The 24,270-nt window shown below is 37.7% G+C and overlaps 1 protein-coding gene across 3 annotated transcripts in view; it reads right to left on the bottom strand.

The window, feature by feature from the left end:
- Positions 1-24,270, bottom strand: part of zgc:173742 (DNA topoisomerase I, mitochondrial) — a 187,394-nt gene that overhangs the window by 141,695 nt on the left and 21,429 nt on the right. For all 3 annotated transcript variants that reach the window (XM_039763499.1, XM_039763501.1, XM_039763502.1), the window contains exon 2: positions 17,136-17,261. In XM_039763499.1, the coding sequence (XP_039619433.1) occupies positions 17,136-17,230 (95 nt within the window). In that variant the 5' untranslated portion in view covers positions 17,231-17,261. The remainder of the gene's footprint in view (positions 1-17,135; positions 17,262-24,270) is intronic.

Here is a 24,270-nt window from a genome sequence, read left to right as displayed (position 1 = left end):
ACACCTTCTAAGAAAGGCAAATAGAAGCCTTTCCAGATTTAGAAAGTCTAATACTTTTAAAGGGAAATATATATCTTGGTAGGGATGCACCTAGGTAACCAATTTTAATCATTTTACCGAAGCTATAAGAACAAGTCAGGAACTAGTTAGACATAAGATGCTAGCAGACTGCAGGGCACACTCATGCACACAGCTACACATTCTGATAGCACATGTTTGGGAATTGACAGTTGAAGGCTGTAGGTGGATGCTATGCCTATAAATAACTGCACATCTACTATACATTTAACTAAATTGCATGGGCCTTAAGAGCTCATTGCTAGCCAAGACAGAACAGTTGAATTTTCTAAAGCCGTGTCTGCATCAATAAACAGACCATCACCCTAAAGCACGGGTGTCGAACTCCAGTCCTAGTGGCTGCAGGTTTTCATTCTGACCATCTTCTTCATTAGTGACCACTTTTTGCTGCTAATTAACTTCTTTTGCCTTAGGTTTAATTAACTTGACTCAGACCCCTTAGTTGTCTCTTTTTCTTTAATTAGCAGCCAAACAATAATGAGACACAAAACAAGCCGCCACATGACCACCTCACCTGCACCCATCACACATTATCTAAAAATAAAGAAAGGTGACAGTATTGGTAAAGTTGATTGCTCAGGTCACCAAAACATCTTGACGATGTTCTTAGAAAAAACAGAAAAATCAAAAGTTTTGGAAATGTCTGCTGTGGCAGAATGAGAATAGCAACAAACCCTTGAATTAAATAACGGGTTTAACAGCAAGAATAGGCTTCTCATTAAGAAAGTGTTTGAAGTAAAATTGTTTCAGCTGGTCATCTGTTGGCTCGTTTTACATTTCATTTCAGCTGCCATTTAGTGAAGAAAGGAATCAATTTAAGGGACTGAATCCTTAAAATCAGGGCTATTAAAATGAAGGGAAAAGAAGTTAATTAGCAGTAAAAACTGGTCATTGAGCAGGAAAAGGGTCAGAATGAAAACCTGCAGCCAATGTGGCCCTCCAGGCCCAGAGTTTGACACCCCTGTCCTAAAGAATACTATGGTATCCTGTGCGATCGATGCAAGTTGCAATCTATGCTGATTTAAAGAAAAAAAAAAAAAATAGATTTCCCAATCTGTAATTAACTTTTTCCAGCTTGGCTCATTTTTATATTTCACTTCCATTCCTCTTTCACATTCTAAACCAACTTTACAAAACACAAACTAGGTTAGCTGTATTCTTTCTTCCCATGCAGAAAACTATGGCAACACCTATTGCACTCCATCTTCTCCACATTTACAACCTGCAACAGCAAAGCTAAAGTTTCTCTACAGACAATCTGTTCCAAGTCCTGGAATTAATAGTCAAATGAGAACTTGTTGGAGGGAGAAAATTAAAATAAACATTTAAAATCTCCTAGTGTTAAATAAATCTCAGCAAAAGGAAGGAACGTGTGAAGGAGAAAGCAGGACAACACTGTCTGAGGAAAAAAGAAAAAACTACAAACTACTTTTAAGAATTGCTAAATATACAATGGAGTAAACCTACCTTTACTGGACATATTAACAGATGCATGTATTCAAACCTCAAACCCAAAGCAGCCTGGTTCCGGGCTAACAACGGTTAAAAAAAAAATGTTTTAAAACACCTTTCGCTGCATCATATAGACGAACTACACCACTCACTGACACAAACAATACCTCGTCTGAAAGCCACAGGTGTCTATTACATACTCATAGGCCTACATTAAAACAGAGTTGTGGCACCTCAGATATTTTTTGGTATGGCTCAAGATAAAAAAGGACCCTTGTATCATAACCGACTTTTCGTGTTCATGCCTCTTCTATACACTTTTTCAAAACAGCATCATGAATAAATGAAACTTTTAACTACCACTGTAACAAAGCATCTTAGATTTTTCAAATTGAGTTGAACTGTACAGCTTCATATAAAATTAACCACTCACATTTATTAGAACTGAACAAGATTTTAAGGATATTTAAAAATAAATCTAAAATGATTGATTATAATTTTGTGTTTACTTCATAAGAAAAAAGCACTGAAAATAAATGTGTAGTAAACATTCAAAGTGACAAATTTACAAATATCAGAAATTGTCCTTGTAATGACTATTTCAAAACATTTTATTTAAAGGCCTAATACTTAGATGCACAACTATTAAAAATATGTTATTGTTATTATTATTAATATTGCAGAAAATAAACAGACAGGAGGTGACTGAATACTTTTAGTGCAACCTCAACTTTAACTGTATATGTGCTTCTGTGACAAGTTAATTATTTCTCTTTAAATTGAAGGGCATAGTATATATACATATTTTATTATAGTTATGACACTGAACTTTAAAGGTTATAATTCTGCAGGTTCAATCCATACTTCTGACTTCTGGTCACCCACTCACATCAGAGCAGGATTAAAAAATGTCCTACTGACTTCTTCTAATTTACTACTTTTGGTATTTAATTTTTTCATTCATAAAACTGTTTATTTCTAATTTGTTGGGTTTTTTTTTCCTTGGCATAATTTCTTGAAGTTCTCGTAAGGCACTTTGAGCTACACGCCTTGTATGAAAATGTGCTATAGAAATTAATGTTACTGCTGAGTGCCTACTCTTTATTGAAAGGCCTGTATAATGCCATAGCACATTTTTTATTTAAAAAAAAAAACAACAACATTATTTACAGATAATGTTCAGTGGCTGTTAAGCAAACTATATTTGGTCCGTGCCATTTAAAGATCCAAAAACAGAATCTGTGATATCTGGGCAGAGTTTCATTGAATAGAGTGAACTCGTCAGGTATGTCACACATATGATTTGCAATCAAACTTTTATTGTGCTGTCGCATTCACCCATCTCCCAATGAGAATTAATAGCATCAGATCAGATCTGAGATTTGCACATATGAAAAGTTAACTTTATGTAGAAAACTGTTCAAGCAAAGGGTAGTTTTTAATTATCAATTAAAAACAAACAGGGTTGTGGTGGCTTTGTTCTTATAATTTGTGTTTAGCTCTCTTATTCATTGGTGTTTAATAAAAATTTGATCTCAGAATTAAACAAATATTGGTGTAACTACCAGGTGTGTTATATACACACAGCAAAAACGCAAGCTGTGTTACCCAGCGTTGCCCGGAAAATTTTCTAAGACAATGGCAAAGTACCTGTCCAAAGTACCGGTTTCAAATTTGACAAGAAACTGCCTTAAATTATTCTTTTTGCACCAAATTATGTTATTTGAAGCACATTTAGAAAATGTTCCAAGTTCACATGCAAACTAAGTACTAAACTTTCAATAGTTTTCAAAAAGGTTGTAAATTTGATTATTCCAAATCATGAACATTTAACATGCATGGAACCTGTAAGAATTATTTTATTAGATTCATAGTTAACATGTGAATTAAACCCAAAATTTAAATTTGTGTGTCAAGTATTTTTAGTAACAGCAGCCCTGCAAGTTTCTGGATGACTATGCATGTATTTAACAACTGCAGCTTTGTTCATTTCAGTATTTTTCTGCATATGTAGCCACTGATGTTATCCTGATTTATTAGTATAGTTTTACAAATTCAGTAAAATTAAATAAGCAAGAGAATATACTTGATTGTGATGTCTGATGTAACCAAATTTTGAGATTCAGCAAGATCAATAGATACTGTACATGTGTCACCTTCTATATACTCCCCCTCCCTATCTCTACACTGCTCCATACACATCTTCCATTGATAGAAAAAGGCATGGAGGAGATTCCAGGAGACAGGCAGTTACTCTAGGAGAGCTGGACAGGGTCGTAGAATGTCCCTAACCAATTAGCAGGATCGGTATCTGCTCAGAGGTCTACAAAATTACCTCCAGCAGACCACTGGTGTGAATGTCTCTGACCAAGCAATCAGAAACAGACTTCGTGAGGGTGGCCTGACATCTTGTAGTGGGCCGTGTGCTCACTGGCCGGCACCGTGGAGCTCGACTGGCATTTACCATAGAATACCAGAATTGGCAGGTCCATCACTGGTGCCCTGTGCTTTTCAGAGAGGACAGCAGGTTCACCCTGAACACATGTGACAGATGTGAAAGGGTCTGGAGAAGCCGTGGAGATTGTTATGCTGCCTGTAACATCATTCAGCTTAACCGGTTTGGTGGTGGGTCAGTGATGGTTTGTGGAGGCATATCCATGGACGATACCGTTGACAGGCCCCCACGCTCACCTGTCCTAAATCCAATAGAACACCTCTGGGGCATTATGTTTCGGTCCATCTGATGCCACCAGGTTGCACCTCAGACTGTCCAGGAGGTCAGAAATCCTCTGGTCCAGACCAGAGAGGAGATGCCCCAGGACACCATCCGTCATCTCATTAGGAGCATGTCCAGACGTTGTCAGGCATGCATACAAGCACGTGGGGGCCATACAAACTACCAAGTATGATATTGAGTTGCTGCAATGAAATTTCAGCTCAATGGATTAGCCTGCCGTCTCATTTTTCACTTTGATTTTTGGGGTGTCTTTGTCTCTGTAGGTTGATAATTTTCACTTCCATCGAACAATGTGGCATCCTTTTGTTCATAACCCATTATATATACATACACACTCTCACACACATGTGAAATACACACATTTTAAAAAGTCATTACAAATTAATGTTCCATTAATGTTCAGAAGTACTATTAAGCAGTGCTGGAATAGCATACATTAAACAGTAAAAGTGGCCATTTTCCAGTGGCCACAAAGGAGTCCAGGGTGTCAACAGTTGCTGTCCTCCTGGAAAGGAAATTCAAAGCTTGGCTGGATAAACGAGGACAGCGGATTGTTTGCCGAACCTTTTTGATCACTGCAGACATGGTCTTGTGTGTTTGTGTAGTGTGAACCAAGAATCTGGTGCAAATGTTGATCTTCCAATCGTGAAAGTTTACATTTGGATTTCTCAATGCCTATCTTAGAATAGTAACTCAGTCTAAATAGTGAAGTATTTTGACAATAACTGGGTGCAAACATGTGCTCTTACCGTCCCTGGTATATTCTGTGAGCCCTCATAATTTTAGGCCAGAAATCAAATGGATCACTGTTTCTCCAGAAAGCCGACCATTTCCCCCAATTTCAGCATTATATGAAACTTAAATAATTCTGATGTTGTCTCGCCTTGCTCTATGTTCCTTTTGCAACACAAAAGGTACGTATCTTAGTGTCATGATGCTTCACTTGAGTACAGACCTAAATCAAAACGGACAAGACTTTTTCCCGTTCATTGCTAATTTCAATAGTTTTTCTGATACCAGAATGTCTGTCACACTTAGCACAGCATTTGTTCTGATAGAGAAGGCCATCAGCTGAGTGACATTTGAAACTGATGTGGAGTTATCTGTGGCTATGCCAAACTCCTCCTGCAAACTACTCTGGTATTTCTTCACTGGGCTTGACTGCAATAATCAGCAAAAGTCTTCCAATCTGAACAATCTATATGTAAAACAAACACGTAAGAAGAGTTACACTGAGGGCTTTAGTAAGACATCTTTTGAAGTTCATGTTTTAAAAATCGGAGTAGTTGCAGGGTAGGGGTCATGGAGAACTCTTCGAATATAGCCATATTTCACTAAGCACCATGTGGTCTTCCCAGCACATGGACATTCCTGTTTTATTTCAAATCCTCCACTTGGACTTGGGTTCAAACAAAGAAATAAAAATATACTTATGAACTGTGTAATAGCAGTTAAATCACTAGTAGATTTAGACTGTATAACAGTACCATGGTACTCACTAGTCCAACAAAAAAAAAAAAAAGTACTGTATATATCTTGCCCTGCATTTTATATTTATAATATATTTTTCACTTTAGAACACATTTTCCTGTGGCAAATATATAACAGGATACTGAAGAAATAACTTTTAAAAAAAAAAAAAATTATATATATAATATATATAATAATATATATATAAATATATATAATAATATATATATATATATATATATAATAATAATAATATATATATAAATTACTTTTCACAGATTTATATGGAGAAATTACGGATGCTAAACTTCTAATTACTGAAAATACTTCCCAAGAGTAAAGTGTTATTAGGAAGGGTGGAAGAGTCCACCTCTTTAAAACCTAATTACCAATGTTTAATGGGAGCCATAGCAAAGGAACACTGCCACCTGGTGTACTCGGAGAAACACAAAGCCTTGGGAGGCAGTCGCCCTCTATCCTTCCCTCATAATAGCCTTGCGACCCAGAAAGGTACCACAAACCATCTTGCTTGAGAAGCCCATGTAGGCATGTCCTTCAATTATTATGGCTCCCTAGCTAGGTATGAAACAACTGTGTTTTGTTCCTTTGGTAAATTTTAAGTCTTTATTTTGTGTAGTCCCCTCTCAGGCAAGTTTTTTATGCCTGGCTTCCAGCATTTTCCTGAAGAAATGGAAGCAGACAAGAGACTCAATCTTACCAATCACCTTTCTGCTTTCAGGGTTAACTAAGCTAGGCTACAAGTGTTCTCCAGGGATGTATACCTTGACAGAATTTAAATATTTTTGTGCTGCAAATTAAACAAAATTGTCATCTCATGGCAAATTTTGTGTTCTCAGATCCAAAAGTTTTCTCCACATTATTAAAATGGGTTATATTTTTGTCAACTTAAAATACCAGGTAGCTATTAAACTTATATATGTGGTGTCATGGAATTAAGAATTTACTATGCATACATTGCAATAAAAAGGGTATTCCCATATTAAAAGAACTGATAAAAGCTACCTTTCGCAGGTCCCTGCTGATGCAGCCCTCACTAACTACACTATGTCTTAATTTTATTAATTTATAAAGAAAATAAAAACAGGATGCCATTTTAGAATGTAATTGTTATATTGAATCTGTAAATCGTGTTTCCTTAACATAGTTATACGTGGACAGAGGGAGTTTCTTTGCTTCAGTTGTTGTTTAGGCCTCATGATAAAATGACAAAAGCTGTGCACCAAATGGAAAAAGCAAGGATGTTCTGAGATGACTTCTAATACTGTGCATTAGTGGTTTTCGACCATGTTACAATTGGAAACTAGTGAAAATAGGACAACTATTTTAGGGACTGCTAAGGTAGAAGTAAAAAAAAAAAAAATTATATAGTATTTTATCCATTAGTTTTTAAATACTATAAAATGAAAATTCTCCAAAATAACCAGAAACAGAGCAGTAAAAATATGCTAATGAAAGAACTGAAAATTGAAATTGAATATAGGTTCGTATATTCAGCTGGCTACTTAGATTCAAAGCTCTTTGTTCAACTTCAGCCAACTAATTCTGACAATTTGTGCCAGATTTGTCAAGCTGCACTCGAGCTTTTCCTAACCCAATGCGGGAACCTGGGTGAAAAGGTCTGGCATTGTTGGCACACTTCCATATCTAATGAATAGGATGTTCTGTGATGTTTGAATCGCACTATAAAGGGTTACACGTTGGGCCGCCCCAGTTGGGACAGTTTTCAGAAAAGACAGATGCCTTTGTTATGTTTCAGTTGAGTTTTACGTGGCCCAACATTGGTACCTGTGACAAAAGGACTGGCAAAATCTCCTACTGTATCTAATGAATAGGATGCACTGTTATCTTTAAAGGGTTAAAAAGCATTGGGCGACTCCAACTGTCACATTTTTGTAAAAAGACAGATGCATTTGTTAAGCTTCAGTTGAATTTTGCTTGACCCAATGTGGGTACCGGAGCCAAAACAATTGGCATAGCTGGCACAAAACTTTACTTTATGGCCACAGGGCTTTTAGAAACTTTGCAATATCAATGAACCAACATTGCTCAAAGGTCAATGAATTTGCTTGGAAAGAAATTAGTTTCTAAACTTTACTGTTTGTAAGTAATCCTTCTCCCTGGAGAATGATGCTTATAAATCCTTCATATGCTGAGAAGCAGATAAATTCACTTTTCTATGATCAGTGCTGATATGTATAGGTCTTGCATTATTATTATCTTACATGTTTAACACTTGGTTATGAAACTTTCCGCTCTTATATGTCAGATGCAGCAATCAAGAAATGTACTTAAGTGATAAAAGGTTAACTAAAGCCAAGTTTTAATATTTAAGACAGTTAAGTGTGAACTTTTTTGTTCACAAATGGTTTCTGCAAGTTATCATGCAGTCATCGCCAAAAATATTACCACCACTGCACTTTTCCCAGAAAATTGAAAAAATGAAGGATGCTTTCTTTTGCTTGCTTTTGGAACAGCACACACCCAAAAAAGTCAAAATCTAACATCATTCCATTAGATAGGCATAAAGGACTCATTTGTGGTTACAGGAAGCAATTCATTTTAATTAATTGTTTCCAAAGGTTGTGAAGCAAAATATTAGGTTAAGGATGCCAATAATTTATCACAATCATGTTCTAAAGTTCTTTGAGGAATGATATCACATTTTGTTCTTTGCTTATGTCATTCCAATGCAAAGAAAAGAAATAAACATGAACACCAAAACATTTGCACATTCTAAAAGAAATGCAGGGGTGCCAATATTTTTGGCCATGACTAGCTTTTATTAAAGCAAGAAACCAGCCAGTTGTTAAGACCTGAAAGCTAGGTGACCTTCAGTTATTTGCGGATTATTAAAAGTATAAATCTGAACAAGGATGTACTGATTTTTTCCACATCAATATACAGTATATGCCGTGCACTAGCATGTGTTTCATAACATCTTTTATTTAAATCTCTTGCACTAACCCCAAGTCAGAATGCGACACCTTTTCAATGCTTCATGACAAAAATGACTTGACACCTTTTTTTACTTACATTTCTGGGATTGTTCCCTGGCTAGATATAGTTTTAGTTATGAGAAAGTTAAATTCTCTCTGCACCAGTGTCTTGATAAAATAAAGGTTAAGAAAAATGGAGAGATAACATTTCTGTGGACATCATAAAGGTTTAGCTCCTTACACTTTTTCAAATCTTTCCTTTTTCGTTACTTTAATGAACAAAATAACATTAACAAAACACAACAAAGGATATTCTCCACTTTTCTATATCTGAAAAACTATTTTTTATACTATTTGGACAGGAATCATCAGTGCTAATGGACATAGAAAGTGCAAGTCATTGGATGGACAAAAATAAAGAATTATTCACAGGAAAACATATATAAACCTTTAGTACCAAAAATGAAGCATAACAACGCTAGGAATGCAGTTACAAAGTGAAAAGACAGCAAAGACTATAACAATGAAGAACAAAGGGAAGAGAGTTTAGAGCCTTTCACATTTATTTTTCACAACTCTAAAGATATGGAGACATTTCTGTCACATATAAGAGAAACTAAGACTTTATTTTTACATCATTAATCACATGAAACAAAATGTCAGATCTTTATCTTTTTATATATTGCAATGAGCGAGTCACTGTCTTGCACCCAAGGCCTCAAGAAAACCCACTTTATTCCAATCAAAACTGAAAGAGTCAAGGTATTTATTCAAAAGGGACCTACCACTTCAATTCAAACAGACAAAGCAAACAAGCAGGGATGGGGCCAGGTTAGAATGTTCCCCACATCAACCATCTCGCAAAAAAGACGTGTTATGCGGCAAGGCTCCAAAGTTGCAGCTGCCTCCGTTTTACTGCAAACCCGCAGTTGCCTCGGCGATAGACAAGCAATTCTTGACAGACACATCAACCACGTTTCAGCACAGGCAGGGAGTCTCGAAAGGTCTCACATTATATATCTATACACACACACTATATATAAATAGACTATAGAATTATGAAAACAACCGACTGACAAATTTCTCCCATAAGTTGCATTGCAACTCCCAAACATTCCTCCAGAAAAATATCCAACACCCCTCTTGGTCAGCTGCTAAATAACAGTTTAAATGGACTCAAACTGGTGGATGCCTGCGTGGGATTCCCAAACAGCAAACAGGAGGAAGGGTAACTCTGTGTCCCAGAAAGTTGGGTCATAATGAACCACTTGCCAAACCATCTATCTTAAAGTCTTATTAAATCATTCAGTCAGGCAATTTGTCTGTAGGTGATGAACAGGGGAGCTTGTTTATTTAATTGTTTAAACACTGTTGTGGAGAGTCTATAGCTGCAGATGGAAGCTGCTGCCGCACTTTAAAGTGGTATTACACATATACTTTGTGAGCATGTCTGTGTCAATCAAACACAGGAAGCTCTGTAGTCTACTTGTGACTTTACGCTGTAGGAAGTAAATAAACTAAGGTAAACAAGTAAATAACATTCATTGTGGCTTTTATATAAGTAACATAAATGTTGTTTTCTTTATACAAAAATATTAAGACCATCACAAAACAATCACAAACAGAACTTTGCATGCTAACTTGGCGATCTTGGCATGCCCTACTTATCCTCATCAGAGTTTAAATAAACACAGCATGTCTTTATTTGAAAATAGCAGTGTCAGATCGGAGGGAGTGTGAACGCGACAGAGAGAATAAAACTGAATAGTAATTAAAAAAATAATAATAATAATAAAAAAAAACAACACAACACCCCAACCACACAACAAAAAGCTAACCTTTACAAGTGCCATAAATTTTTCTGGCTGTTACAGACTCAAATCAAATGTAAGTACACTGCTCACAAAAATTAAAGGAACACTTTAAAGAAACACATTAGATACATCAGATCTCAATATGAAGTTGGATATCTATACAAATAACGAAAGGGCAATGTCTTAGGAACAAAAGGATGCCAAGTCTTTTAATGGAAATAAAAGTTTTCTGCCTACAGAGGGCTCAATTGTGTAGACACCCTAAAATCAGAGTGAAATGAAGATGTGGCAGGCTAGTCCATTTTTTCAAAAACTTAATTTCTGCTACTCAAAATGCTTTTCAGTATCTTGTGTGGCCCCCACGAGCTTGTATGCATGCTTGACAACGTCGGGGCATGCTCCTAATGAGACGACGGATGGTGTCTTGTGGCATTTCCTCCCAGATCTGTATGAGGGCATCCCTGAGCTGTTGTACAGTCTGAGGAGCAACCTGGCAGCACCTAATGGACCGAAACATAATGTCCCACAGATGTTCTATTGGGTTTAAGTCAGGGGATCGTGAAGGCCATTCAATTGTTTCAATTCCTTCATCCTCCAGGTACTGCCTGCATACTCTTGCCACATGAGGCCGGGCATTGTCGTGCATTAGGAGGAAACCAGGACCTACTGCACCAGCGTAGGGTCTGACAATGGGTCCAAGGATTTCATCCTGATACCTAATGGCAGTCAAGGTGTCTTTGTCTAGCTTGTAGAAGTCTGTGCGTCCCTCCATGGATATGCCTCCCCAGACCATCACTGACCCACCACCAAACTGGTCATGCCGAATGATGTTACAGACAGCATAACATTCTCCATGGCTTCTGCAGACCCTTCAACGTCTGTCACATGTGCTCAGGGTGAACCTGCTCTCATCTGTGAAAACACAGGGTGCCATTGGTGGACCTGACAATTCTGGTATTCTATGGTAAATGCCGATCGAGCTCCACTGTGCTGGGTTGTGAGCACAGGGCTCACTAGAGGACGTTGGGCCCTCAGACCACCCTCAAGAAGTCTGTTTCTGATTGTTTGGTCAGAGACATTCACACCAGTGGCCTGCTGGAGGTCATTTTGTAGAGCTCTGGAAATGCTCATCCTGTTTGTCCTTGTCCAAAGGAGCAGATACCAGACCTGCTGATGGGCTAAGGACCTTCTATGGTCCTGTCCAGCTCTCCTAGACTAACTGCCTGTCTCCTGGAATCTCCTCCATGCCCTTGAGACAGTGCTGGGAGACACTGCAAACCTTCTGGCAATGACACATATTGATGTGCCATCCTGGAGAAGTTGGATTTCCTGTGCAACCTCTGTAGGGTCCAGGTTTCGCCTCATGCTACCAGTAGTTACACTGACCATAGCGAAATGCAAAACTAGTGAAAAAAAACAGTCAGAAAAGATGAGGAGGGAAAAATGTCAGTGGCTTCCACCTGTTAAACCATTCCTGTTTTGGGGGTCATCTCATTGTTGCCCCTCTAGTGCACCTGTTGTTAATTTCATTAACAGCAAAGCAGCTGAAACTGATTAACAACCCCCTGTGCTACTTAACTGACCAAATCAATATCCCAGAAGTTTCATTGACTTGATGCTATACTCTGATTAAAAAGTGTTCCTTTAATTTTTTTGAGCAGTATATTTATTGTACAGTATAATAGTAACAACAACAGCAGCTCACTTCTTAAAACGTTAATTCTGGGAAGCAGCCAGGATGAAAACCACAGCAGTCGTTTCAGGGACCTACGCTAAACGATTTTCTTTTTCTTCAGTTATATTCTTGCATAAAAGCACACTTGTTTTGCTATACATGCACCTTTTGTGAAAGTGTTTATTTGATATTCACACATTATACACTTCATGTCAAAATTTTGTCATTAGTACTAAGACATGAAAAAAGTTTGTTTTAGGTATGCGTTCAACATTTCTTGCATTTCCTGTCATCCTACATTTATATAGATCGTTGTAGACATGGAACACACAACAATATATTATTATTTACCCAAAAAATTCCAGGCACCTCACACCTAGATAAACAAGAGTCGACCTCCGTCGGTTGGGGGGGGATGGGATAGCAGGCTGCTTGCTACTTGTGCCGATCGACACATTTACAAAACAAAAGACGTTGATGAAGAGGTGTGAAAGAATTTAAGGTGGTCTGGGATTCTGAGATTTTTCATAGGCTTCAGGAATTCTAGTGTTTATTGCAAGGTTGTCACACAGTTGCTTCATGATGTGTAAAGTGAAGGGTGTACTCTGGTCAGTTAAAATCTCACAAGGAATACCAATATACGTGAATATTTCTGATAGAACTTTAGCAACAGCTTGGGTGTTGGCCTTCCACAGAGCAGCCACCTCAGGGTACCTTGTTGCATAATCAGCCAACACAAGCAAATTCTGATAACCATTCTTACTCTTGGGAAGTGGGTAAACAATGTCTAACCCAATCCTCTCAAAAGGGACATCCAAAATGGACACTGGTGAGAGGGGCGTCAAAGTAAGTCTATGAGTGGAAACAACATGACATTTGGGGCAAGATCTACAAAACTACTCCACATCTCAGCCGATATTCAGCCAATAAAAGTGTTTTGATATGGGATCCATCTTCTCCATGTTGAGATGATCCCCTCAAGACATGGGTGCGAGCAATTTTTAAAACCCTCTGTCTTTGCCTGCCACTGACTGTTCAGTTCTTCCCCTATGCAATCAGAAAACACCCAATATCAGAAACCTTTCTTAATTAAAAAGTATGGCATTTTGAAATTCGGGCCTTCCTTCTCCATACAATAAAAGTAATTTGTGACATGTGCTTGTTTAAATGCAAAGTCTAGGCTGCTCTTCTTCAGCCATTGTTTCTCCAGGGCCCACTTGATGAGAAGAGCCCTCCAATTGTCCTAGACCCTCATGCGAGGGGTCATCTCCTACCTCACAGGACAAATCAGGTTCAATCTCTAAGCCAGCTCCTTGACCGACCTTGTCAGCAGCAAGCCCTTCTTGATCAAGCACAGAAAGAGGTGTTCTGCAGATGGCTAGAATGTGTGGGAAGGGGACATTCCTCTTAACTTTTAAAAGAGGCCAGGGTGAAGCATATGGCAGTCCATACTCTAAAGAATAAATGAGACTCTCTTACTCCATCTGAAATTGAAAGGGAGAAACTTTAATGTCTCCATGAACACCGCAAATTTTCACCCAGCTTGTCTTTGTAAAGGGAATCTGCTAGAGCCACTTACGGTGCACTACACAGAAGTCACTACCAGGGTCCAACAGGGCAAGGATTTCACTTAAGGCAAACTTAACAGAGACCTTAAAATGGTATTTCTTCAACACCCCGGTGGAAATATGCAAATCGTATACCTGGGACAGCCCAATGTATATGGACTGTGCAGATGAGGTGGCACTGCCAAGCCAGATGTCCCAGTTGATCACATGTGCTTGATCTCAACTGTGGACTTCCTATGATAGAGCAATTTACCTTAAGCTTGGATCTGTGGGCCCCCAGCAGTGGCCTCAGTGACTCTAGCAGCCTGGGCTTGAGCAGGAGAAACCAAGGCAGGGAGTGGCAGCAGACAAGGAGAGGATGAGGCGGAGGCTGCAGGGATGTGATGGTTTGGTCGAAGCTGGTGCAAAGTTAGGATAGCCCCTCTGTTTCCAGGTGGCTTGGTTGCACTCCAGTCTGAGGGTCAGGTCTAGCAGTGAGTGGACATTGTTCTGGAGCATCTCATCACAAAGGTCTTTGCTTATTCCTGACAAGAATGAATCAATAGCCAGCTTTTCCACGATGCACTCAAAGGTGTCTCCACAAAACCAGCTTTGAATGGTTTACTAAACCCTGGACCTGTCCCCGTATACGTCGATCTGGGACAATTTGCCACAGCTGAAATGGACATCCCTTGGCCAAGGGGCTCATAACCATACGGAAGTCATAATCATCAAGCCTTCAGGAAGAAGATTTTGCATGACCTGTAATGCCTCCTTGGTTAAAAAGGGGGTAAAATAGCTGCTGTGCATTCAAAGCAAAGCAAGAAACACTCTGGGTTGTCCGAGAATGCCATCTTCACTAGCACATCCCTGGGATGGGCAAGGGCACCTGAAGGAGTCTTATCCAGCTCCAGTGGTAGAGAACATCGTGCACCTGTTGAAGATCCATTGGTGCCAGTCCTCTCTTCTGCTACCATGTGACATGTGAGTCACTGTCTTGCACCCAAGATAAGATGCCAAATCCAAAGGCTTCAAGAAAACCAAATTTATTCCAATCAAAACAAACAGTCTTGGTATTTTTTCAAAAAGCAGCTACCAATTCAATACACACATCAGACAAGCACTGACAAGACCAGGCCAGTAGCAGAGTTAGAATGTTCCCCACATAAACCATCAGGCTACAGACATGTTACATGTCGAGGCTGTAAAGCTGTAGCTGCCTCGGTGGCTGACAAGCGATTCCTAACAGAAGCGTCAACTGCATTTCAGCGTGCAGAACAGTTGGGGAGGGCGTCATAGATCTCACATTATATATCTATATACACATTATATTTAAGTAAACTATTTTTAAATTATGAAAATGTTAACCTACAACTAAAGTACTGATGGGGAAAAATGCAGCATACTGTATATATTGAGTTAAGTCACTGCATTTTTAAAAAATACCAAAACAAAACTATATTGCCTAACCTGCATTAGGCCAGCCAAAACTAGGCATCTGTAAAGTGTGACAAGTAGATTAGCCCAACACTTTTTAACCCTTTGCAGTGCGATTCAAACATCACAGTGCATCCCAGTCAGACTTGTCGTGTCAAGCAGCACTGTCCTCCTCCACTTCGTTACATGATCCAGGTATATAAGTGGCAATAACTCTTTCACAAAATGTTTGCCAGGCCAGACCTGGTCCACGGACCAGTAGTTGAAAAACACTGTTGTACAGAAGTCTAACCTACTGCTAAACTTTGAAGCTGAATAGAAACTACACAAGAACAGCAGGTCCTGAGCAGAGAGCAATAGTTTGCAATGTAACTTTTGAATGTGGACATTAGGGAATACATACTGTGAAAGAAACGTGAGCTAATCTGTGTGTGAAACAAACAGCTTGAAACAATGGCAATTGAAAAGGATTTGGGAAATTAACTATCCTGACAGTCTGCGAGAGTACTCTATAACCCATCAGTTAAATACATTCTTCACATATGGTTAAAGATTCAAGATAATTTCTACTTCTATATTACAATGTTTAACAGTGTGAGACCCCATGAAAATGGGTCAAACTCTCGTATTATTACAAGAATGACAATGTAATTTTCATCATTACACCTGCCACCCACTGTAGCCAATCTCCAAAGAGGACTAGCTATTATCTTCAAAGATGTGGCAAACAAAGCAAAACACAGACCTGGTGAAATGGGAATGCAAAACCACACCCCTTTGCTATATACGCCCCATTGAAAAGATTGCATTTAAAATTAGATTTACAGAAAACAGGTTTCTGGCATTTCTTGATATGCATGTTCTTATTTTAACATGACTTTGGTCCCTTTCTAGACCAGCATGATGAAGTCCTTGTCAGATGTAGTAAATACAATAGCCATGGCAAGGCTTTTTGAAGTCACTGGCAGTGCTATTTTTTTTACATGTATACTAGCTTCTGAACCTGTTCTGCTTCAGACTGTGGGAGAAATTATGGTCCCATTTTTTATACTTTGATGCAGACAGTGTCATCTGCTTGAAAAGATGTGTCTGATGCTCAAACAAAGTTTGTGACTGGTTTATATTTGGTTTTTATGCTCCACAATTTTACTTTCTGTAAACTATCCTGATGATATTGACAGCATGTCAAATATAATAACCCACCTCTGCCACCTGTACAAATTTGACTAAGTACCCCTCACACGGAGTAAAGCTCAGAACCATTTACAGCAGGGAAAAAAATCTAAAATAAACTGACTTATAATTAAACAAAAAAGTAAAACATCTTCTATAGAAACATAGAATACTCCCCTATTCACTATGAATCTGACCTAAAAAGGATTTCATCAGCTAGTCTAGCAGAAATATTTCCTTGAAGAAAAAAAAAAAACATATATTCATACAATTTAATTAAATTTTAGGGCCTTCAGAGCACATGTCCAGAGAGTCACATGCCACATCAGCCTATACCTAAATCTGCCCATTGTTAAGACATATGCACATCAAGTGGAACCATATATTTAACATTTCTTATTATGAATTACAAGAAATTTGTAAAGATCTGATTGTGTTAATGGTGCATTTACTTAAAAGGATGCTTTAGGTGGTAGTAAATTATTAGGATATCTGCTTCCCATACACTCAAAACCACCACTAGAACTTATAAACTATAATTTCACTCCACAGAGAATGCAAATTTAAACTCTGACGGCCAAGTTTACATTCAAGAAGGAAAGCAGCAGGGGCAACATACAATCATCGTGAAAAATTTCCCCTGGGGATTAATAAAGTTTAACCAATTTTAATCAAGTTACCTAGAACAGTGCAGGGATCTTAAGTGTCTTAACTAGCCACGTAGTAGAGGGATTTAGATAAAAATGTAGACATTTAAAAATTAAATGTACATAATATGTATGAAAATTCACATACCTTGGATTGACTTTTATAGAGTCAAGATCATCAACATTTGTCTTCTTATTCTTGCTCTGATTTGAATACTTTTTTGAAAGACTCTTTGGTGCCATCTTCACAGCCTACCCAAAATGTATCTGATGACTTTTAAAGGGGTTGTAGGGCGAGAGAGAGAGAAGAGAGATAAGAAAATTGCTAAAAACTATTTTAGAAAAGTCACATACTAACATAGAATTTAACATAATATAAAAGGAACAAGTAATATTGAAATACCTTCAACTGCAAAATAGCCATTAAAGACCAACTGAAACCACTGTACACATAACCCACTTTTTTGGACTACTTGAAGTTATCACACTTGCAGAGAGGAATTTTTTTACAACTGAAACAAGTTAAATGTATGCCTGATGCAATATTCAGGTGCACAGATGGAGGTTATTCAATTTACAAACATTTTTGCTTAATTATTAATTAATATTAATTAATAATTAATATTTTGTAACAATGATTAATATCCAAAACTAACAATAATTACATATTGTAAACATATGTAGCATTGTGGGAAGTGGAGGTGGGGTTACATCAGGGATCGACTCTGAGCCCTTTCTTATTTTCAATTGTGATGGACAGGTTGACAGATGAGATTAGACAGGAGTCCCCGTGGACTATGAAGTTTGCTGATGACATTGTGATCTGTATCGAGAGTCGGGAGCAGGTTGTGGAGACCCTGTAGAATTGGAGATATGCTCTAGAGAGGAGAGGAATGAAGGTCAGTAGGAACAAGACAGAATACATGTGTGTAAATGAAAGGAAGATCAGTGGAATGGTGAGGATGTAGGAAATACAGTTGGCGAAGGTGGAGCAGTTTAAATACTAGGGATCAACAGTAAAAAGTAATGGGGATTGTGAAAGAGAGGTGAAAAAGAGTGCAGGTAGGGTGAAATGGGTGGAGAAGAAAGTCAGGCGTAATTTGTGACAGACAGGTATCAGCAAGAGTGAAAGGGAAAGTCTGTAAAACGGTAGTGGTACCAGCATTTTTTATATAGGTTGGAGACAGTGTCACTGACCAGAAAGCAGGAGAAAGAGCAAGAGGTGATAGAGTTAAAGATGCTAAGATTTGCATTGGGTGTGATGAGGATGGACAGGATTAGAAATGAGTACATTACAGGGTCAGCTCAGGTTGGACAGTTGGGAGACAAAGTCAGAGAAGTGAGATTGCGTTGGTTTGGACATGTGCAGAGGAGAGATGCTGGATACAGTATATTAGGAAGAGGATGCTAAGAATAGAGCTGCAAGGCAAGAAGAAAACAGGAAGGCCTAAGAGGTTTATGGATGTTATGAGAGAGGACATGCAGGTGATGGTGTGACAGAGAAAGATGTAGAGGACAGGAAGAAGATGATCCGCAGTGCCAACCCCTAGCAGGAACAGCCAAAAGAAGAAGAAACAGATGTAGAATTAGTAGCAGGGTACATAAAATAAAGAAGATTGTGTTTGTAAAAATACTATTACCAATATAATGTACTTTAACATGGCTCAGATATTGTTTGTGGTGGCTAAATAGCCTTCACAGACACCAGCATAAAACTGAAAAAATTGCACTTTTTGTGAAAATATAAATAATGGACAAAATGACAGACAGTGGAATGTGGGTTAACCCTAACCCTTTATTTTTCCCCAGATATGGCTTCTGTTTGAAACTCCGTTTCAAAAGCCAGCATTCTTTAACTGTCATTTCATTGTTGGAGATGGCACTGGTATTTGGCATGAACAATTTAAGGAACTCACCAACCAAGGACCTGTAAGATGTCAGTTTCTCAAACTACAGACTCGGATATAAGGTTTGGAGCAATTTCTCAATTCTGTAGTCTTCCAGGTCCATGAAGACATATTTTTACGGTGTTTCTTTGCTAAGATTTGGCTTTGAAGTATATGGTGTGTCACGCATGGTTGTTGAAGGACTCCTCAGTGGGCTTGGTAAAGGTATGAAGTGACCTGCCAAGATGGCAGGGTGGAGTCAATCACTATCTTTGTCCTGTTTTCTTCTTCCCTCATAGCTCAGAGAAACTGCCCAAAAGAGCACCTAGTCCCACCCATTCCAGTCTGTTCGCCATAAAGGACAGGCAGCCTAAGAACAGTTGTCTTTTGAAGGCCAGAGAAAGCCACAGTTTATGAGAAACCCTGGATCAGGGAGCTGCCCAAACCTGCACTTTTTCATTTAGTTTAATTTTGTCTGGTGACAAATAAAAGGGATGACCCGGTTGGCGAACCAAAAATCTTTCGGATTCCAGTCGTTCAGTCTGTCCTTTCACTGCCCAACCACAGAGGGTAATGACAAGTTATATGTAACATACGATACTCTTTGAGATGTATAGGCTAAGTTACTCTCCAACAGTAAACCGTGGATTCAAAAAGAGGGGGGGGAACTTTTGTACCTTTCAAATCTCAAGAAACAAGGTTTTGACTATACTACTCTACGTACAGTATGTTCATAAGGAAACTTGGTCTTTTCTCTAACATCGAGAACAGAAAATGAACTCTTGCATCATAACGGAAAGTTTTACCCAAAAATCATATACTCTGTCACTCACATGGGGTTGTTTGTAATGAGGATCTAGAAAAACCATAATCTCATTTTCTCCCCAATGAGGAATTGAAATAAATCCTGACCAACGTACTTTTTTTTGACAAAAAACATTGTTAAATAAACCACTTTTGTGAAAACCTATCTGGGTATCATTAGAAATTCACAACAAGAACAACCTTTAACCTGAGAGAGGAGTATAATTAGAAATTAAAAGTTAAAGTCATGGAAAGTATGCCCCACATTTATTTATAGCCAACAAGACCAACAAGGCCAATTTACGTTTGCTGTTCTTACTTCCTACAGCGTCAAGTCACAGGTACACTGTGGAAGGACGCTTTAGGAAGTAACTAAATCCAAATATAACAAAACAAGTGCACTTTTATTCAAGACTATAACCAAAGAAAAAAGAAAGCGTCAAGTCACAAGTACACTGCAGAGCTTCCTGTGTTTGAGCAACATGGGCATGCTCAAAAAATACATGTGTAATGCCATGAAAAGTGCACGCAGACACTTCAGTTCGCAAGCATTGGTACGAGAATGCAGTTACAAGTACACTGCAGAGCTATAGCGCGTCTTTATGTGAAAACAGCAGAGAATGAAACTGAATAAAAAAAAAAAATACAAAGCTAACCTTTACAAGTATCATAAATTACACTGGCTGTTACAGACTGAAATCAAATGTATGTTATTTTTCTAAAATAATAAGAATAACAGCAGTTCACTTCTCAAAATGAAGTTATGCAGGATAGAACTTGTGACCTTTTGATTACCAGTCAGCAGCTGATAATGTTGCTCCACGGAGGCAGTCGTAGTAAATGCGTGTCAATGTCACATGCTAACACAGCTTTTTTTCTGCAGTTATATTGTTGAATAAAAGCGCACTTGTTCTGTTATATTTGTACCTTTTATGAAAGTTTTTCTATGATATTTGGACTTTAGGCTTCACACATTATACACTTAATGTCAACATTTTGTCAATTATTACTTAAACATGAAAAACGTTTCTGTTTTAATGATGTGTTTACATAGATCGCTGTAGACACGGAACACACATGAAATGCACGTGTTTCAAGTAACGATATAGTATTTATAAAAGGTGTCATTTTGCTGGACTTCTCACTCTATACAACTCTATGCAACTGACACGCAGGTAAATAGACTTGAGTGCAGGGTGAGGGGATGCGATAGTAGCATGCTTGCTGTTTGGTGCTTATCCACACATTTACAGGACAAAGGACGCTGATGGAGAGATGAGAAGCGATGTAAGGTGGGATGGAGTTTTTTCGTAGGCTCTGGTAATTCTAGTGTTAAAGGACACACTATCATCGCCTTTCATTAGGACACTTGCGATATAATTAAAGAAAATTTTCAAATTTTCAAAACTGAATTATCAACCAGAAAACAGAAGTGAGGTGGTATGCCTTGTGTCCACCCCAGTTAAAATGAGGCATTCGAGTTGGCAACCCCAGTTTCCCCACCCATGAAATAGGCCTTATCGCCACTTTAAAATCAAAGGATATAAAGCTCTGACCTTTCTTCTGCATTGCTTTCTTGTGCTTAATGTTGCTGGTCAACAATGGTCAATTGGAACCAGATCAAGTAATTGGGTTGAGTCAGTGTTATTGTTTATTGCAATAAACCTAATTACTCCGTTTGCCTATCCTTCGTCTCCTTGAGCCTTTATTTAAAGTGAGAATCTTCAGCATATTTTTTGCTTCCAGACAAACACATTTTTCTAGCATACAGACAACTAGTGCTATTTAAAATTAACTGGAGCTATGTTTATTATGAACTTGCTTTGCACATTTTTTTATGCTACAGTTAAAACATACCACATACTAGCTAGTAACCATCCTTGCATATTCACATATTATTCTTAAAATGATTGACTGTTGCTACTTTGATTTTACTCTCCAAGTATAGTCTCAACAGTAATATCAAGTAATCTATACATCACTGAGGACATCTAGTTCCAAAAACATTAAATAACTCTAAGACTGTTATATATGAAAACCTAGATGGTAGCATGGCTTATCTAGCAGAGTCTCCGCCACAGTCTACCTCCTGCAAACACAATCATTGCTACCCAGGAGATAATTAAACCATTAAATCTAAATTTCCTGAGGCATAACCAATAACCCTGGGATATACATAGCCGAAACCCAGACATTTGTTTGCTTCATGTTTACTCATTAAAAGTAAGAAAGGCCATCTTTCTAGAAAACTCGAAGATGGTTTAGAGCACATTTTAAAAGATACCCATGATATACATGGGAATGTACTTTCTTAAGATCTCGCATTTATTAAAATAGATCCCCAAACAAAACAGAACTGGACAATCCATGAGAAAGCTTTGCTCCTTAGGAAAAAAACTGAACAAATTAAAAATCTCTCATGATAAACACATCTTGGGTGTTGCTTGTCTGGATAATAAAATTAAATAAGGATGTACATACAAAACTGACTGCAGACGATTAGGTACTGTTAAAATTGAGGAATGAAACACTTCATTTTCACATTACTACTCCTACAAAGTAGGTATATTTATGTACAAGGAGTATGGATTTGGGGTGGAAATTATTCCTATAAAGGGCCCTACCTATACCAGGCTCCAATATATTGTGCAGATATTTGACTCATTAATTTTGCATCGTTATTAGTTGAACATGCATTGATAACTCTTCCAAGCAAAGCATGCTTATCAGGCTATTTTTCTATTAAGAGAGAAGGGGGGGAAAAAACTGTTTCAAAAGCCACATTCCTTGACTGATATATACTATGGTGGTAATAAATTGAACCATAACAATGCAAGTGCTAAACATTAAACTTCTCCTGCATTCATCATCTCCAGGAATGACCATATGGCAATGTTTTACAGAAGATTTATAAAGTCATTTGTTTACATACGGTTACAGATGAAGTGCACAATTTTCCTGGAAAACATCATAGTTCATATTTTTGTAGGTTTCCCCGTTGTCTTTACCTGTGCCAAAATAGCCACCACACACCCTACCCAAAGTATGCACAATATTTTTACTCTGTAATCAAGACTGTCTGTTTCAAATGTCAGGCGTATATCACCAAACGTTTTGCTTTCAAATGATTATAAATTTGTCTCTGTATGCCAGAGACTGCTTGATGGAGCACTAAAACTATAAGAATTTGCCGATAAGCATTCTCAACACTATTCTAGCGTACAGTATGAATTCTAATCAAAGACACGTGCAAATCAGCATTCAATCCGATTTTTGAAATGCTCAATCTGTCAGTTTTTGAAAGAGCAAAGGTTGATTATAAGAATTTATTATTCAAATGCACGCCAACCTGTTTTTCTCATTAACTCAATAGTATGTTTAAAACTTGCAGTTCTTTCAATTCTTTATCCCCTCACCAAAGAAAGAAAAAGAAAAACTGAAATTATTTGCTCTTGAAAATGCCTACACTTATCACTTTAACTCTGGAGTGAATCGACCCATTTTAATGCAAATATGAAGCTTTCCAAAAATGCCTTGCTAACTGTGAATTTGGGTTTATCAAGCAACTCTGCTTTTATTTGTATTAAAAACATTTTATATGTTACACATTCTTACAAAGCTTAGGTGTTTACCTTTACACAGAGCTGAAATGAAAAGTCTAAGTCACACTCTTCATATATTACAGGTTCCTTACTGGACCTGAATAAGCTGTGAAAAAAGCTGTCAGAGCAGTTATAGAACTAACCTGGTTTAACATGTTGCAAAAAAATAAAAGTATGCACACAAGACAACTACAGAAGTAAAAATGGAAAACAGGCTATTGAAAGTCATTCAGACATTTTCCAGTAATCAAGTAATCTGTCTCAGCTTATTAGCAAAATGTGGATTTGTTGGCTCTCAGCTTTCTATTCAGCACTATTTTTAAATGCAAGTAAAATTTTCCACTATTACGACTTACATTTGGTAGCTTTATATTGATTAGGTTATTAAAATGCTTTGACATCCATGCTACTGCTTGTACAATAGTAACTAATTTTAGTCTTCTAGTCCACTATCGTAGCTTATCCTCCACTCTGCTCTTTTGCATTTGTCCTCAGAATCTGCTAATGTGAGAGGTTAGTATTGGCCTTATGATTAGTGGTAATTTGGAACATAAGAAAATGTAAACATTCCCGTAGGGTGTCAAGTTTATTAAACAGGTTCTATTTTAGCAATTACACTATGGGCAAATGATTCTAGTAAAGCACTTAAAAGTTAAATAACTAAAAGTAAATAAAGCTAGATAGGCCTATGACAAGCACACTCCTGATTATACAAATATACTAATCTACATTATATAAGACATGCTATATGTAGATAATTTCATTAATGCATCTCTTAGAGCATGTGTGTGTAAAGCGATTCCTTTATTACCTAAAAATTTTTTTTATATTTTTGCTGCCCATGTATCCAATATTGGTCAGGCGCCATTTCTACAAGGCATTTATAATGAAACTACACATTAAGACCGTTACAATAACGAACACTAGAACAGCAGTGTATAAACATTAGTAGGAACAGTCTATATTAAATGGCAAGGGACCTTGACCTAAT

Source organism: Polypterus senegalus, chromosome 9 (assembly GCF_016835505.1).
Source record: "Polypterus senegalus isolate Bchr_013 chromosome 9, ASM1683550v1, whole genome shotgun sequence".
NCBI classification, from domain to species: Eukaryota; Metazoa; Chordata; class Cladistia; order Polypteriformes; family Polypteridae; genus Polypterus; species Polypterus senegalus.
This window is presented reverse-complemented; position numbering and strand designations above follow the sequence as displayed.